This window comes from Ursus americanus, chromosome 23 (assembly GCF_024610735.1).
Source record: "Ursus americanus isolate L20-20 chromosome 23, mUrsAme1.1.p, whole genome shotgun sequence".
Classification (NCBI taxonomy): domain Eukaryota; kingdom Metazoa; phylum Chordata; class Mammalia; order Carnivora; family Ursidae; genus Ursus; species Ursus americanus.
The window spans coordinates 30,672,569-30,691,161 of record NC_142149.1 but is presented as its reverse complement, the minus strand read 5'-3'; the positions used below and the strand labels follow the sequence as shown (position 1 = coordinate 30,691,161).

At 52.3% G+C, this 18,593-nt stretch overlaps 1 protein-coding gene across 9 annotated transcripts in view; it reads right to left on the bottom strand.

The window, feature by feature from the left end:
* Positions 1–18,593, bottom strand: part of MSI2 (musashi RNA binding protein 2) — a 387,367-nt gene that overhangs the window by 59,165 nt on the left and 309,609 nt on the right. For all 9 annotated transcript variants that reach the window (XR_015721318.1, XM_087854525.1, XM_045773328.2 and 6 more), the window contains exon 9: positions 2,179–2,293. Coding sequence is in view for 8 of the 9 variants with exons in the window: in XM_087854525.1 (XP_087710651.1) it covers positions 2,179–2,293 (115 nt within the window). In the remaining variant the exon portion in view is untranslated. The remainder of the gene's footprint in view (positions 1–2,178; positions 2,294–18,593) is intronic.

Below are 18,593 nucleotides of genomic sequence, written 5' to 3'. Positions count from 1 at the left end.
GTGCCCTCTGTCCAGGGATCCGAGCTTGGTTGTCTGTAGAGACGTGGGCCCCCAGCCCTTGCTTGCAGTCTGGGGCGAACAGAACTGCTGCACCTTTGCTCTCTGGCAACTGACAGGAAGGAGCTGGCTTCGCCGCACACCTCTGCTTCCCCCGGAAGAAAACAGGTCATTCTTCCCAGCACGGCGAGGGCATCAAGTCAGACTCAGAAAGGCAGGGGCACTTCCTGAAGACAGGATCCTAAAAAGGCTCCCATTTTATGCCCCAGGGTCTTTATACTCACCGTTTAAAATTCAAGACTCCAAAAACCAGCAGGCAGCAACTCTTTAAGACTTGATTTTACAATTTAGAACTATTAATTCATTCGGAGCTTCTTTTGATACACAAGGTAGGGAAAGACTGCACAAACATCACTTCTGAAGCAAGAGGTAGACAAGTGTCTCAAAGTCAATCAGGAGAGAATTCCCACTGTTATTTATTTATTTATTTAATTTTATTAGAGAGAGAGAGTGTATGAGCAGGGGTGGCGGGGATGGGCAGAGGGAGAGGGAGAGAGAATCTCAAGCAGGCTCCATGCTCAGTGCAGAGCCCGACACGGGGCTCGATCTCATGACCCTGAGATCATGACCTGAGCAGAAATCAAGAGTCAGACGCTTAACCGACTGCACCCTCCTACGCCCCTTCCCACTGATTTTTAAAAGTAATTTCTTTATAATGCTTACACCCTTATACAGAAATACATTTAGTTTAGGTCCTTTCTCTTTTTCTCTCAACAGGTGCATTCCTATACACCACACTATTTCATTATGGCAGCTTTGTGCCATGTTCTGCTATTTGGTCAAACTAGTCTTTTCTCATTTTTCTTTTGAAACATTTTCTTATCTATTCTCCTGTGTTTCTGCTTCCAGATCAGCATTAGAATCATCTGGTCAATGCTTAAAGAAGTAAACAGGAATTTCCAATGACACTCAATCAAACCTAAAATGTTAATTTGAGAAGTAATATTTCTGCCACTTTTAGGATTCTCATGGCATCTCTCTCTGTCTTTTCAAGTTCCTCAAACTAACTTTGCCGGCCCTTGTTATTTCCTCAGACAAAACAGATACAATTCTTTTTAAGAATGTTTAACACCAAGAAAAGTTTCATACATTTCAAACAGAGCCAGGAATGACTTAAAGAGCTGCAAATCTGAAAATACATAAAGAGCAGATCAAACAATATAGAAGGAGGACTCATAGCCAAACCGAATGAAAACCCATTAAAACCAGACAGATCATGTGCCTGAATGGGATTTTACCATCAACTACCATTTATCCCATTTAATTAGTATTTTCCCGACACACAATAACTCGCACTAAAATACCGCTCTCTCGCCTTGAAATTTCTAATTATTGTTGCGACCCACACCATTACGCCTCTTCTCTGCTTTCTCCATTTTTCATGCCATTTCAGTGGCAAGACTTTCAATTATCTACGCCGGACGGAGAGAGATACCTTTAAGGAAGGGGCATAATATGCAACTTAATTTCTCTAAGAGCCAGGAGAGATCATTTTTCGTCAGAACAAACACACTTTGTCTTTCATCTTTTTTTTTTTTTTGGCAAATAAAGAGTAAAACAGGCCATTTAAAACATCCATTTAAATGCAAATTCTGATATCCCAAGAGAAAAATGTTAATCATTTAAATAGACAGGATTATAGCCCACCCTCATCACATCCCCTCCTCTCCGAAATTTTAGAAAATGTAGCCTCAGCCCACACGGGCGAGGCCAGCCTGGAGCCTTCAGGTCTTCAAGAACACCCCGTCACTAGAGAGGCGTGAGGCAGAGGGCTGCCTTTTTCTCCTTTTGAAGAAGGTTGTGTAAAGGACGTAAAATAATATCAAGTACCCTCTATGAGCCAGGCATGGGCCAAGACGATTATCTATCTGTCTGTCTATCTATCTATCTATCTATCTATCTATCATCTATCTATCTATCTATCTATCTATCTATCTATCTATCTATCATCTATCTATCTATCTCTGTAATGGTCACAACTATCTTGCAAAGGGGCGTATCATCTGAGACTCAGAAAGGCAGTTTGCCCAACTGGTAGGTAACCCAGTTGGGTGTTGAGGTCTCGGTAGCCCCCAGTGCATGGTGGCTCTGCGGTGTCCCCAGGGTCCCGCCTGGACTCACCTAGCATTCCCATGCCAAGCATGAACGCGTCCATGGTGTAAGGCAGTCCCCGGGCCCGGCCTCTTGTCCCCGGTGGGAACATGACTTCCTTAGGCTGAGCTTTCTTACATTCTACCTGTTCGATAGAAAGGTGAACAAATGAGATGCAAATGAATGCCACGTAAATGTCAAAGGCAGAACTGATCTGGTTACCCGCGAAGGTATTTTTAGCCTTGCTCCTTATTCACTGTAAAAATAGCCATGCCAAGCAAATGGCCTGCAAAACAAATATTTAAGAAAACACGCCACTTGTTGCAAATCCTGCTTTGGAAAAACCGACAAGGATGAAATTGGGTTTGGAGGGGTGACAAGGACGTGGGCTGAAGACACACGTGCTTGGGCTGGGAGCTTAGACGGGAGCGTGCGCAGAAGGCCCGGGAGGTGAGGAGGCAGACAGGGCTGCTGGGTGTGTCTGTGAAGAAAAACAACAGAGTGGTAATAATCCCTCCTGCTCATTTGCCACCTGACAGGTTTACAAATGCCTTCAGGCCCCTGACTCTGCACATCAGGCCACCTGATTCTATTCCTTATTAAACAGACAGGCCAGTTGGCTTCAGCTCCATTTCACAGATGACAAAACTGAACATCAGAAGGCTTGTGTAATGTGCCATAAGACACAGCCCGGCAGGGGCAGGCCCAGAAGCCGGAATTTTAAAATCTCTAGGTCCTCAAGGCCACCATCTCCATAAAAGCTGCCCCAGCGCGCTCCCGGGAGAAGTAATAACATTAAACACTGCTTCTGTCCATCTGGATTACCGGTTTCTCGTTCTGCAGCTACGTCTTCGAGTGGTTGCTAATCTTTCCTATTTCCCTTCTGCCTCCTAAATTTCTTAATCCTATTCTGCTCACACAACCCAGAAGTCACTCACTTCCCAGCCTTAGCGATATATAATACAAGCTGCAGGAAAGAAGTAAAACTGTTGCCCGCAGAAGCGTCCACGCCGTGCTTATGAGCATGTGTCCCACACGGCTGCTCAGTGCTTACTCGCTCCCAGTTTACAGATAACCCTAACACGCATCCGCCCTATCGCTGATGGAGATGGGCTGCCATGGGGCAGGACAGGGGTGCTGATGGTAGCAAAAAGCATCAGCAGCACAGTCGGATCGTGAGGGGGAAAGACAAGAATGAGGTCCCATATTTAAAAAGGGGCCATATGCCATAGGAGCCAAAAGTCCACGTAGCTCAAGAGCTGCAGAGGGTCTCACCATCACACAAAATTACTATCGTCCCTAGGGTGTCTGAGATAGGAAGAAGTTAAATTGTGTGCCTTACACTTCGTTTTAAAGGGACCTACATGGGCTATCCATTTGGAGATAAGGATACCTCTCAAATCTTCTCAACCTGAATACTTCAATTAACAAAAATATGTTAGAGACACCTGGGTAGCTCAGACGGTTAAGCGGCTGACTTTTGACCTCAGCTCAGGTTTTGATCTCAGCGCCGTGAGTTCAAGCCCTGTGTTGGGGCTTAGCGCTTAAGGCTTGAGGGAAGCTTTAATTACCTAAAATATCAACTCCTCTTCCTTCAGAGACACCAGATAACAGGTATTACTCACTCTTGCTCTTTAAAGAATAACCACACGTGCTTTAGAAACATGGACAAAATGGCTCAACGTTCATGCCTGATAAGCTTGGTACAAAGTTTTTATAGGTTAAGAAGAGATGAGCATTCCGAAATGAAAATGGGTGAAGGACATGAACGAGCAATTTGCAAATGACCACCAAATGACACACATCTTTCCTATCAGACATCACATGTGACCTCCCCAAGCAAGACGTACTGTCACCTATCAGATTGGCCACGACAACAGGGTTCTTTGATGTCAGAATCCCCGAGGGGAGGAGGGTGGGACATCACGCATATTTTTGGGAGGGCAACCTGACAAACTTTCAAAAGCCATAGGAGTACACATCCTTTGACCTAATAATGCTACTTGCAGGAGTTTATCCTGCACGGACATATGGATAAGGCTATTGTGGTGACAAGCATTAATTATGATTTTTTTTTTAAAGATTTTATTTATTTATTCGACAGAGATAGAGACAGCCAGCGAGAGAGGGAACACAAGCAGGGGGAGTGGGAGAGGAAGAAGCAGGCTCCTAGCGGAGGAGCCTGATGTGGGGCTCAATCCCAGAACGCCGGGATCACGCCCTGAGCCGAAGGCAGACGCTTAACCGCTATGCCACCCAGGCGCCCCTGGTTTTTTTTTTTTTAAAGGAAATATCCTGGGTGTCTAAAAACAGGGAGTTAGTTAGCCAGGTCTGGTTCACCCCAGCTTACTGAAAGCCGTGAAGCTTCAGAAGAGCATGCTGATAACACAATGCAATTGTACTGGGAAACCTTCAGTCCTGGGCAAACCAGGGTGGTTGGTCACCCTGAAAGTAAGGGGGAGAAAAGCAAATTATAATGATTCTGTGGAAAATAAGTAAGTGTATATGCATATCAAACAGGGGAAAAATATTAAAAAGACATACCGAAGTCACTTTAGAGTGACTTCGTTCTTTCATTTCCATGGTGCATTTTGTTACTGGTGTTTATTTGCCAAGTTTTCTGCTCTGAGTATTACTGTTGCAAGTAGTAGGGAAAGGTGATTAAAAAGAAATAAATTCATCAGAATTGGATCTTTCCGATTTCTCTCCTAAGCCTGGGGTGACTGTTTGCTCCTAGATGCCATCCCTGGGACTCAGAAGCAGGCTGAGGAAGCTCCTTTGCAAGAGCCTGCCCGAGTCTGGGAAGACGGGTGTGCTCCGCAGAAGCAGAGAGATCATTACCTGACGCCAACACTGGGACCCGGAATCATACCGCCAACCAGCTCACTTCCTAATGGCCCTATCGGTGACAATCTATTGCATTGTCTTATGAAAACCTGCCGCCTGTTCCTAGGCAACCTGATCAACGAAAATTTCAGGTTTATACAGTTTGCATTTAGGGAACATAAAGGTTAACTGACTGTAATGGGAGTATTTTAAACAAACCCACCTACTCTTCCTCTCACTGAATAGGGCTGGCAGCTCCCGTTTAATTCTGCTCTGTCTTCGCGGGTGCTGTTTGGGGCAGTACCCACTGTGCGGGTCCTGTCAACCACCTGCTGTGTCAAGTGTGAGCGCTTCCTGAGGCCAGGGGCTGTGGCACATGCACTCTGCGGGGGGAGGGATCCCCACTTCCTGGGCACTTGAGTGACAGGGAAAGGTAGCCACCACACCAGGGAGCCTTGGCCTGGCCTGACTGAAGGCTTCTCGAGGATCTTTCAGGACCAAGAGGCCTGCTCACCCAGCCCCCATTTCCTTTGAAAACACACAAAAGGGGAAAGGGGAAGAGCTCCTATCCTGAGTCCTTGCAGGGGGTCAGGGGCTGGCTGAGCTTGAAAACTACTTTCCCACCCCACCCCCACCAAGACTGGCAGAAGCCTCCCCTCCCCCATCAGACTGTGAGCTCTCAGGGCAGGGATCACAGTCTGCCCCTACTTCCCTGGTCCCTTGTGACATCCCGTACAGAGCATGGACTGACGCACGTGCTCATTAGGGTCGTGGAGACCCAGTCTTCTTAGGCCAACAACGCTGAGGGACCCCATGTGCCCAGCAAGGGCTAGGCTGTGGGGGATGCAGACGCAAATAAGGCAAGCCTCTGCCTTGAGAGCTCTCATTCTGTTGAAAAGAACAGGTTCTGACTGTTCTCGTTCTCCTACCATGAAGGCAAGTACTCAAGTCAATCTGCCCCCCCTGTCATTTCTGGGCTTGCCAGCCTCTGGAGCCTCTTGAGTTAGACCACATTTGGGTCACCGCCCCCACCCCCACTATCCTCCCACTGGGCCCCGCCCCGGCAAGCCAGAGAACCAGCATGAACACCCCCAGTTACAGTCAGAACCCAAAGGGGGGGAAACCAGCCTAAATCTGCCGGGCTCCAGATACACACTCAGGTCATGCGGCCGCGCACGACGTGCCACGTATCTACCGCTGTGTAGCAGGCTACTTCCAAACTTCGTGGCCTCGAGCAACAATGGATTGTTCTTTCTTGTGCTTCTGGGAGCTGCCTGGGCCCAGCAGGGCTCTCACTTGCAGTGTCTCCCGTAGTTGTGGTCAGATGGTGCCTGGGGCTGGAGTGGAACTAGACAAAACCCGGACTCAGCTGGAGGTCCGAGTACCTTCTTCTTGCTCGCAGTGGGCAGTCGAGGCTGGTCGGCTGGGACCGCCCACGGGAGGCGCCTCCTCTTGGCTTCTCCATGGCGCTCCCTCCTCTCACCACGGTGGCTAGGTACCGAGAGGGACTGTCCTAGCATGAGAATTCCACGAGACCGAGGGAGAGGCTGAAGGCTTCTTATAACCTAGGCTTGACGTCACACTGCCATTTCCATCACGTTCTGCTGGTCACCCTGGGTCAGCCTCGATGTGCTGTGGGAAGGGACCACACAGGGTGTGCATGCCAGGAGGTGAAGATGGCCGGGGCTGTCTTCAGAGACCAGCTACCACGCGAGATCAGTGAAGAGCAGTGAGCGAACAGGACACTGGGAGGCCCTCCTCCTACCCATGGCATCTGGCTGGCGGGTCCTTGGGCTGGCAGGCACCCAGGCCTGCTTCCACCACGGGGCACCAGGCAGGCCCGGGAGCTCCCTTCGGGGGCAGCCCCGGAGAGGCCTGCCTGGCTTCCCATGGTCAACAGAAGCAGTGCGTGGCCTCTGGGTGACCAGGCCTCTTGCTCCAGCTGTTTCAGCTCTGCCCCCACAGAACCCTGTTTACGGTAAACACTCTGCACCACTCACACCTGAAGTGCTTCTCTAGGGCAGCCCTGGGTGGCGGCAGATTCCGGAGAAGGAACATCTCTGAATCTCCCCAGTCGATCGCTCAGATACCACCCTCAGCAGCTTCTCACAACAGTTACAGCTGTCAATGACGACAGGGAAAAGCGGTGTGGTCGGAGAGGCGAGAGATTTTGTAGGAACTGCCATTTGGATTTGTGCTCGTAAGAGGCCTCAGAGGCCACCTGGGACCGGCCGATGGCTCACATTAGGAAGTCGAGGACTCCATTTCGAGTTTCACGGCTGGCAAAGCCACGGAGCAACCCCACACCAGGGGCTGAATGTCGAGGACATGCCAAAGCCCAAAGGTCGGTGGGATTTGCTTTAATTTTTCAATCTTCAAATACACTGCTTTGCTTGGCAGACAGGCCCTGGAGAAGAGGGAGTGCCTTCCCTGTAGCCCGCACAGAAATGGGAGAAGAACAATGATCTAGCTGAACCTTCTTTAACGACAGGAAGGTTAGGGCAGCAGTGTGTTCCTCCAGAGGATGAATCAGACCTGACGTGGGCTGGCACGTGCAGTTTCTGGCCCTCTGTGCCGGCTGCTTGTCGAGGTGGGCCGCCTCTGCCCCTCAGGGTCCAAAGCAACTCAGCAAGGAGGTCTGTTTCTAACTTGTTACGTACAAATGATTTCATACTTGCAGAAGAGTTGCAAGGATAGTACAAAGAACAGTTCTGTATGTCTACACCTGTAACTGTATCTATATACATTTTTTCCCGAACTTTCTGAGAATAAGGTGCATACACGATGCTACACATTTCTTAAACATATTTTCTTACACATGGATACAACACTTTTATCTAATGTACCTTCTACAGCCAAGGCTGTAGACCCCGTCAGTGGACCCCTTGATGTCCTTCAGAGGTAGAAATCCATCTTCCAGGATGAGAAGCTAAGGCCAGAGATACCAGGCACCTCACCTGTGGCTGGAGGCCCAGGCCATGTGTGTTAAGGCTGGGTTTGAAGCCACGTCTGCCTGATGTCCCCGTGGCCCATGCAGGGGAGCCAGTCCCACGCCATACCTTCTTCTTGGGGGAGTTGTGCTTAGCATTGGCTTTGGGAGAAGGCACAGGGACTTTTGTGGGGACGGCTTCCCTGCAGCTACTCTGAGTGGCCACTCTCACCCAACTGGCCTGCAGCCCTTGCTGAGGCAAGCTCCCTGCCGGGCACCTTTTGGAAGAGGCTGGAAGTCTGAGGACGGTGCCAAGGTCTGGGAAGTGAAAAAGGTTTTTGTTTTTCCCTGGTTTCTACATCAACAGCCCCAGTCAGCACATGGCCCCGGGGCTGGGAGGGAAACCAGCCCGGCCTCAGTCTGGGGAAACCCAAGCCCTGTGCCCCTGGCCTTGACTTACCGCCCAGGACAAGGCAACTCTGTGTGGCCTAGAGGCCAGTGTTTGCAGCTTCACTTCTCACCCCAAACTGGTCACGTCAGACACGATTTACTCCTCCAGGGCAAGAGGGGCCCATCTCAAAGGATAAAATTCACTGCTGTTCAGAGAGGCCAGCCTGGACTGACTGGCTGGGGGAAGGGAGGGAAACAAAGGACAGGCCCCGTGGGGGCGGGGGTGACTGGGAGTGTCCACGTGGGCAGCATCCTTTTGCAGAGCTTTTGACAGACAGAGGCCTGACCTGGTTTTGCCCCAAGATCAGCTTCTCCTCTAACTCAAGCTGCAGCTCCCCTGTCCCCCAGTCAAGTTCCAGGGGATTCCAGGCCAACACTGCTCCTCTGAAGTTCCAAGCTGTCCATCTTCTCTGGCCGATAGGCCCCAAGCGCTTTCCAGAGAGACGCCACTCCTGTGTAAAGACTTGGGGTCCTGCCTGGAGTCCGGCAGCTACCCAGCTCTCTCTGGTAAAACAGGAGGGCTGAGCCGCAGCCCAGAAACCACACCCGGCTCTGCGCACAGCCCGTGCTATCCCCTGGCGATGTTTTTCTCCCTCCCACCCACTGTTGTCTCTTGCTCTCTCTACTAGATGTAAGCCTTTCCGGAGACGCTAGGAGGGCAGGACCTTTCATGGGGCTCTTACAGGTTCCTAACCAAGATTCACAGGGGACCCGCTCTCAAGGAACCTACTGAGCAAGGAAGACAAACTCAAAGTGAGCGACTGGCGGGAAGAACAAAGTCTCTACTGTCCTGCCCTGTGCACCACACCAAAGTGAGTTAACCTCAAGAGCATGGTAGCAATGGAACATGCTAGAGAACGTGCAGGCCACTATGAAATGAAGATGAGAGGCCCTTTATTCAGCCATTACTGGGAGTTCCAAGATGGTGGCAGTACAGCACGAACCCAGCGAGGGCTCTTCCGAACACAGACATCATATCCAGGAAGTTGGCCCTGCCCAAGCCCGCTGCTGAATGAGCTGCAGGAGGCTGATGGAGCAGCAAGGTGCGGGTGACAAAGCACAGAAACAGCCCAGTGAGGAGAGGGAGGCTGGGGAGGGAAGGCAGGACCATGGTCCTCCTCAATGTGATGCTCCACCCTGGAGATGGACTCGCTGGGCCTCCCCCTCTCAGTAACCCACAGAGGGGTGGGTTGCCTTGTCTGGGTTCTAATATCCACTCCACGGTTCTCATTCCATCCAGTTGTTGTACTTGTCCATGGCCAGAGGCAGGATGGAGTCATGACCGGCAGGCGTGTGTGGCTGGAGGAGGGCTGGAGGAGGGCTGGAGGAGGGCCAGGCCTGAGACACCGTCATGGGACGGACAGCAGTCACACCCAGAAATCCTAGCAGCTGTGCTGGGAAGACCTGGCCTGTGACTCTAGCAGGGGAGGGAGCCTCAGCATCCTGCCATATCTGACCCCAGCCCTCCAGCCGCTGCAGACTCAGGGAGGTCTCTCAGCTGGGCACTGTGGGTACCGGGAGGTGAGCAGAAGGGAGTTCTATGTTCCGTCCCCCTGCCTCTCCCTTCCCAGACGTCTCCATCAGGTGCTGTCCTTGTAGATGGGGACCAGCCTGTGCCCAAGCACCAGAGGACCCACTTGTACAGGATAACTTGTCTTGCTCTATTGCAAAGGGGTCCTCACCGATACGGAGTCTCCCATGGAGTCTCTGGAAGAAGCAGCTATTGGGTAAACCCAATGGAAACGCCAGCTTAGACAGGCAAAGGCCACCAGCAGAAACATCACCTTCCAAGGACACATGCTTGCTATAAAGAGCCCAGACCCATTTGTGAGAAGCACCGAGTCTCCCACAGGACATATAATCTTGACTCTTATCTCCCTGGTCAGCAGGATTACTGTAAGGAGGAAGGCACAAATTGTTTATGGAGCACTCCTCCTAGGCCAGGCACAGCCATGACATCCTCAGGGGTGTGTGTGTGTGTGTGTGTGTGTGTGTGTGTGTGTGTATACACTATCTCATGTATAGTATGTGTATGCAGCGATGTACGCACGTCACATATATAGCGTGTGTGTACACTACCTCACGTGTAGTATGTGTACGCAGCGACGTACGCACATGAAGTATATAGCATGTGTGTGTACACTACCTCACGTGTAGTATGTGTACGCAGCGACATACGCACGTCACGTATATAGCGCGTGTGTACACCACCTCACGTGTAGTATGTGTACGCAGCGACGTACGCACATCACGTATATAGCGCGTGTACACTACCTCACATGTAGTATGTGTATGCAGCGACGTACGCACATCACGTATATAGTGTGTGTGTGTACACTACCTCACGTGTAGTATGTGTATGCAGCGACGTACGCACATCATGTATATAGCGTGTGTGTGTACACTACCTCACGTGTAGTATGTGTACGCAGCGACGTATGCACATCACGTATATAGCATGTGTGTACACTACCTCACGTGTAGTATGTGTACGCAGCGACGTACGCACATCACGTATACAGCGCGTGTGTACACTACCTCACGGGTAGTATGTGTACGCAGCGACGTATGCGCGTCACGTATATAGCGCGTGTGTATACTACCTCACGTGTAGTATGTGTACGCAGTGACGTACACACATCACGTATATAGCATGTGTGTACACTACCTCACGTGTAGTATGTGTACGCAGAGATGTACACACATCACGTATATAGCATGTGTGTACACTACCTCACGTGTAGTATGTATATGCAGTGACGTACACACATCACGAATATAGCATGTGTATACACTACCTCATGTATGGTATGTGTACGCAGTAACATATACTCATCACGTATATAAAGCACAGTGCCTGGCACACAGAGGTCCTCAGATAATGCCCACTGCTCTCCATATCCTCATTAATCAACTCCTCATTTCCTCTGAGTTGGCCTAATAGCTCTGAAGTTACAATAGGAAAGGAAACGGAGGCTCTGAGGAAATGACTTGCCCAGGGTCACATAGCCAGATAATGACACAGCTCCAGCTCTGTCCTATGTCTCCCACTCAAACCCTGTCCCCACCTCTGGGCTACTGGCCATGCAGGTGCGGGCCTCACAGCCCTTCCCACCACTCTCTATCCAGCCTTCAAGGCCCATTCGCATGCTACTCCTTCCACAAAGCCATCCCCAGTCCTAGTTCCAGAATTAATTTCATCTGCTGTTTCCTGTTTTATTAAAATCAGCAATGACAAAGTGAAGGAGGTTCTAAATCAGTACCGTCGGCACCTCCTAGTTGCAGCCAGGGGCTAGGTGTGGACACCGAGATGAATTCAACAGGATGTGGGTCTCTGTCGGAGGGGCTCAGAGTCTGGGCAAGGAGCGCAGAGGAGCTGGTCCCCAACACCCTCCGCGGCACGTGCCCCCATAACTGCAGCCTCCCACTGTGCCTGGATCTGGGCGGGGGGAGGGGGGAGGGCTGTCCTTTCCACCAGCTCCTCCCTCTACATCTCTGCTCCGCTTGCCAGTGCTGAGCGGGAACCAGCTACCTGACTGCTCTGTGCCTCAATGTTCTCATCTGTAAAACAGAGTAACAGTGTGGCCTACCCCCCCCCCCGCTCCCCCCCGGACTGCAGCGTGCTAATAAATTCAACCAGCTAATCCTGTGAGTGCTCACACTGGATAAAGCTGGTTAGGTCACACGTTAATCTTTGCCACGGGAGCCTAGGTGAGTGTCCCTGAAGGTGATAAAGCTGACTCATATCTGTGCTTCCGTCCCAAAACCTGGGGAGCAGAGAGGAAGGTGACTGTCCCCCCCACCCCCCGCCGGGCCCGTCACACTCTTGGCATGCTGCCACTGATTTTCTCCCTACTGCCCCCACCTCCTGGCCGGGGAGGGCCCTGTCTTCCTGCTTTCATCAGCAAGGTGCGCAAAAGGAGCTTCTCAGGCTGCACTATTTGGGGAAAAAGCTGATGGTGGCAGCAGCAGCTGCTCTTTTCATTTCTGGGAACCTGCAAGGGCATTTCAAAGTGAAAACAAACCTCTGCCTTCAGCAGGTGCCCAAATGCGGCCACCAGGCTGGGCGCTTACCCCAGCCCAGGCTGGGCTTTGCCAGAGACCCTGCACCAAGCTCAACCTAATTTCTCTATTTAAAAGAGAGGAAGAGAAAGGAAATAAAAAAGGTGCGGCCGAGCATTAGCTTGCACCTGCCTGGGAAGTTGGGCAGAGCAGCTGGGTGGAGTCAAAGGATGAACAGGCCCCAGGGGAGGGGTGCAGAGAAAGGGGTGCAGATTCCTCCAGCGGTCTCCATTGCCCCCTGCGGACCTGCCACCCTGTGGGCGGTGTGTAGGAAGCGGCACGTGTGGGAAAGTCCAGAGGGGCTGGGCACAAAGATAATGAAGAGGGACCCCACCCTCCCCCGGCCTCCTGCAGTGACCTTCCCAGAGGACGGATGAAGGGCAAAGGAACCAGAACTCAGGCAACCTCCCCAGAGGCCAAATTACTTCTGCCTAAAGAGCAACATTCACCACCCAACACCCCAGGCTCCCAATGCCCTCCTCCCTCCGCACGCAAATCCCTCCACCCGCAGGAGCAGAGCCTGTACACAAACACGTGTGCCTGATGCAGGGGTGGGGGGCGCAGGACCTCCCTCTCGCTCGTAAACATGAGGTTCATTTATTAAGTGCCTCTCTGGCATTTCCTTTTTTGCCTTCATCCTGCTTGTTTAATATTGCATTTGACATTCTCATTTTATAAATGGTAACAGAAGCAGAATGGATGGCTAAAATTAGCTTACGAGTAAGGAGGATGCTGCAAATAGGGTGGTGAACACAAGCCTAGTTAAATCCACCCACATCCCCCGGCCCCCGCCCCCCACTTTCGGGCTGGCTCCCGATCAGCTCTTCGTCTTCAGTCTTCAGGCTGCCTTAGAGTGGCCCGAAGGAGGGGATGCGTGCTCACTCCCGTGGCCTCCCTGCCAGGTGGCCGTGCCTCATGCCAACCTTAGCTGGGGCCTCCGTGGACCACCTGGCCCAGCACCGCAGCCCGAGAGGCCACCCCAGGACTCTCCTGCTCTCTTGTCCTGCCCCTGCCGCCCCCAGAAGCCCCCGTTCTGGGGGCAAACTCCCCAGGTGTGCCCTGGGCTGAAGGTGGCAAGCCTGAGAGCTCACCAGGCTTTGCTATCTGAAGAGGGCGTTCGAAATCTCCCGTGGAGGAGTCAGCTGAAGGGCTGAGCTGGTCTCCCTGGGACCTGGGAAATCAAGGCAGCAGGCCCCTTCTGCTCTGCAGGATGCCCACCTCCCAGCTTCCTCCCTGCCTGGGTCTGCACCCCTGCATTTCACTGACTTGGCATCTGTCCAGGATCCCCGTCCCCTTAGGATTACATATTTGTTCAGTAAAAGGATCCTAAGAATAATGACAGTGATGATGACTAAACAACAGAAGAGGAAAAGGCCTACTGCTTTGATTGAACAGGCTATGGCTGGTAAGCCTAGTCCCAAGTCCTAACTCCTGGAGTCTCGGAGACAGGTGCCTTCCTCACCTGTCTGACTGAGGGGGGGCCAAGCCAGGTGATGAGTAACCCACGCAAGGTCACAGAGTCCAGCAAGGAGTAGCTAGCCGTACTGCGGGACATTCGGCAGTGAGGGATTTGTGGCACTCTTCTGGGAAGGCCTCTCGGGTTGACAGCACCCTGTTCTGACCCTTCCTTCACTCCCCACCTGCTCAGTGCTTGGGGTCCCCCTAAGAATGAAGGCACTGATACTTTCTGCAGGCTACGACCCCAAACCCCAACATCTGTTTAGGGTACTGCTGACCCTCTCTGCCTCAGCCCAGTAAAATGCTAACTCCATAGTGGACGTGGGTGAGCTCTTGGCTAAAAGCCTTTCCTTGAGCCCCTTGAGATAAGCAGACCGCACTTGTTCTGAGCTACATCAGTATAGGCCAGGAGTTGAAACTATACCCCACAAGGCAAATCCAGCTGCTGTTTTTATAAATAAAGTTTTATGTGAACACAGCTATGTCCACCCACTTACCTATCCTCAGTGGCTACGTTTTGCTCTATGATGGCAGAGTTGAGTAGTTGTGACAGAGACCTAGGGCCCTGAGAGCCTAAAGTATTTACTGTCTGGCCCTTTACAAAGTTTCTGGGCCCTTGGTTTAGGCCAAATGTAAGAAACTTGCGGGTACCAATGGGGTTTTCAGGAGGGTGATTCCTTTAACGCTACCAGATTACAGACCCTACACCAAAGCAGTCCAAGAGCTCCCAGGGCCAGGAACCGAACCGGGGCCTTCAGCAAGCTGCAAAGGACAGTGGTCACCATCCTTCCCATCTTAGAGGGGGAAACAGGTGCAGATAGGTGGGGTATTCACCTGGGCACAGGACGACCAGTGATGGATATGGGATTCAGGCTCAGGTCCACCTGTTCTAAAGCCCTGAGTGCCTCTAAGTGATGCAGGAGGTCCTGTTTTGGGGACAAGGACATGTGCGTGTTATTGGGAGGATCCAGCTCACGATCCCAGTGGATGTGCCTCAAACACCTATAATCGGTGCTCGAAGACCCTTGTCGGGGGGCGGGGGGGTGCCAGCACTAGGGGTGTGGTGGGGGGTGGTCCCTGGCATGGACGACTTCCTATGGTGGGGGTGTGGCGGGGGGGAAGGCCTGGTGTCATACACACAAAGGGAGTGTGGGGGTTGCTGACAGCAGCAGACCGGCCTGGGGATCCCATGCCAGGCTGGCTCATCCAGATCCATGCTCCTGGGGCCTTAGTCCTCACTCTGGGTCCCTTCCTTCTGACAACGGATGATTTATGACCAACTCACAGCTCCCACACTCTCTCTCATTAGCAGTGATCCTTGCCTGGGGCTTCTCAGATTTAAATGTGCACACGTACCACTAGGGACTTGTCTAAATGCAGATTCTGATTCACTAGCTCTGGGGGTGGGGCCCGAGACTCTGCATTCCCAATGAGCTTGCAAAATGCTCAGCAAATTTAAAAAATCAGATCACCTCAATGGAACAAGGAAAAGGACTATTTAAAGGAATCCTATAGAAAACCTTGCACAAAGCAAGTAAAAACTCTACTATCTTCATCAGTCAAACGAACCCAGATTTTTTCAATTAATGAGGTTTTACTAAGTTGGCAGCAGGGTATAGTGGGAAGAACACTGGGTTGGAGCCAGACCACCACCGGTTCAAATCCCAGCTCTGCCACTTAGCACTGCGGACTGTGGAAGTCCCTTCACTGCTCTGAGCTCGAGAGCCTGTTCTGTAAAATGGGACGATGACTGCATGCACACAAAGTGCCGTTACAGTGCCTGGTAAAGGCCAACGTCCTGCTGTTGAATCAGGGATCAGAAGTGGTGCCCTTGTTAGGGCACCCCTCAGACCGCACCCCACGTTCTCCACCAGCGAGGCTCTCCCGACTCTGTCGGAGGTGGGGATGGAGCCGGGCCTGGGAGGAAGCCGGGAGCAGGTCCGTGTCAGTCCCCGCCTCCCTCCCCGGGAGGCTGTGCGGACTGGTGGCTCATCAAGCCAGCATCCCTGCTGCTGGGGGCTGCTTCAATCAGGGCCACGCAGTGGGGGGCGCCACTGGCTGTGCCCACACTGCGCCTCGCAGACTGGCCGGAGAGGAGGCTGTCTCTGGAGAGTCACCAGGTGGCTCTGCAGGTGCATTTCTGTGTGTTTATTGATAAGGAGCCACGTTTGTGCTTCACTCTGACCCGCACCAAGATGGGGGAAGGGGCTGGGTCCTGGCTCTCTTGGCTGGGGACCCGAGCTCAGGTGGCAGCCAGCTGCCCCCCATACCTGTGGCTCACCTGCCTCTGGGGCGGTAGGGGAAGAGGCCAATGGGGACTCCTTATGCCGAAGCTTGGCCCTTTGCCCCGAGTGAGCCCATCTCCTCTGCCCTTCTCTTAGGAGAACACGGGAGTCCCGTGGGCCGCAACATATCTGACTGGGAGGGGACGGTCAGCGGTCTTAGAAGGCTGTGGCCCAGTGAGATGACCTTTCAAGTCCCTTTCAGCCTGGAGGGGGTGCTGGCTTCCTGGGTAACAAACCTGAGCTCTGGACTTCAGCTCTCTGGGCTTCAACTCTCGCACTGCTTCTTGCTGGGTGTTTGGCCCTGGGCAAATTGCTTAACTTCTCTCTTTGCCTCACTTGCTTATCAGGAAAATGGGGGACACTGATCAGTAACTACATCAGAGTGTGTGTGATAGAAGAGATGCATAAAGCGAGCTCTCAGCAGAGTATGTAGCTGGCACTGAAAAATGTGAGCCATTCGTGGGGTCTCTGTAGGAGGGTACCATGGGGGTCCTGTGTGGTCCTCCCCCCTGCCGCCGCCACCACGGAGGGGACCTCCTTAAGGCAGGGTCTGTATGGGAATGGGGGCAGGGCTGCTGTGATCCCAGCTTCCCGACGGCAGCTACCCTGAGCCCCAGCAGGAAGAAGGGCTTGTGTCTGCTGCGGGCTCTCTCGGGTGCCGGGGAAGGGCCCTCATTTGTTTTTTTTTTAAATGCCCAAGAGATTCACCAACCAAATTAGATGGGAAATGGCTTTGGGAATTATGACGCGCCTCCCTGTCACGTGGTCCCTCATGTAATCCTTTATTCATTCCACAATTACTTATCCAGGGCCCATGGAGTGCCAGCCAGAGGAGTACTGGATTAAGATGGAGAAGATTTGGATTCAAGTCCTATCTTCGTGACTCATCAGCAGCGAGACCTTTCTTATCTGTGAATACGAGAAAATGGTTGCTCCAGGCACACTCCGGGGGCGGTGCGGTAATCTGTCCCTGCAGAATTTGCGGAGACTGCCAAGCTTCCAGGAGACGGGCCTTTACAGCTTTGCAAGCAGTCCAGTTTACAAAACACTCCTACAGACCTAACAACCGGCCGGGTTCTGCTTGGCAGTCTCTGTGTTCTCAGAGTCTTTGCAATCCTTCATTTGAATTCTGTCCATAGTACAGTGTAAATCCATTTCCTTTTCTGTGGGCCTCAGGAGTAGAAACCAGTATCACAAGAATCCTCAACAATTCAGGCTTCTTCAGAGGAGGACGCCTTGCTGGAGAGGTCCTTTCCGGGACGACGACACGGCCGATGGCAAGGGCTCCCGGTTATCAAGCTCATGTTTACCAAGGTTTGGCCTTTGCTGCTGGTACCTCCCCAAGGCCCAGCGACCCCACCAGGTGGTCATCAAGAGCTCCCGTCATCCTGGAGCTCGGCGAGGCCTGGTGCCCTTCCAGTGGCCTCTTCCAGTACATGGAATTTCCCCCTTAGAGCTGGTGACTGGTGGGTCAGGGCTGGGCACGTGCAGAGACAGCTCCAAAGCCTGTGTGTGAGCTTCACCACTCCATGCACCCCTTCCTCCCGTCTACTTCCATTTATGCTATACCCTCAAAGAACGCACACCAGCCCGATTCAAAAGAAATCAGAAGCCCTGCCACTATGAACACAGTTACCTGCACGCACCCGTCAGCCTCCAGCTGGGTAGAAAAGCAGGTGACAACTGTGAAATGACTTGGGACCACGGGCACAAACCTCTCTAGCTTCCAGCTGGCCCATGCATGGGTTATCATCTTTCTGGGGCTGAAACTCCACTTTCTGATGGTCACCCTATGTCATCTGGGGATTCACCCTCACACCCCCAAGCTTAAAACACCTGTCTGTGTCGTTCATCCGGCAGTGGGACAGCTCAAGACCTAGGTTCCTTTACTGCCTAGGGAGCGCTGGGACAGATTCCCCCGGGACCTCAGTTTCCCCACTGGACCACTGAGGAGAATAAAGCTCTTTCTCACTTGTGCTTCAGGCTTGTGTCAGAGCCAGTCTGTAGCGAAGGGCCTCATGTATGCATTCGAGGCAGCACACAGCACAGTGTCTGGCCCGTCTACATTGGGCCTTCCTGATGAACCGTTAAGCGCTGGTAGGACAGGAATGGTGTCTGCCAGTGCTCTCGATGCCTCTTTCACTCTCCGCTGCCCAGGCAGCCCTCAGTGGAGCCCGTGAGCAGCATGCCTGGCTAGGAGAAACAAGGCCTCCGGGCACTGTGGTTACATTTCCATTTAAGCCCCCGTCTCTCTAGTTTCAAAATAGCAAGTAGCAATCTACCAAAAGAGAGAACCACCAACTGGAAGTTGGAGTTGGGGAAGACGGGGGGATGGTGGACAGTGCAGAGAAGGCCGATGAAGGGGTCCTGTGTTATTCCTACGCACTTATCTCCCCTGTACCACTTTAATGCCAAAGCCGACACCTCCAACCTAC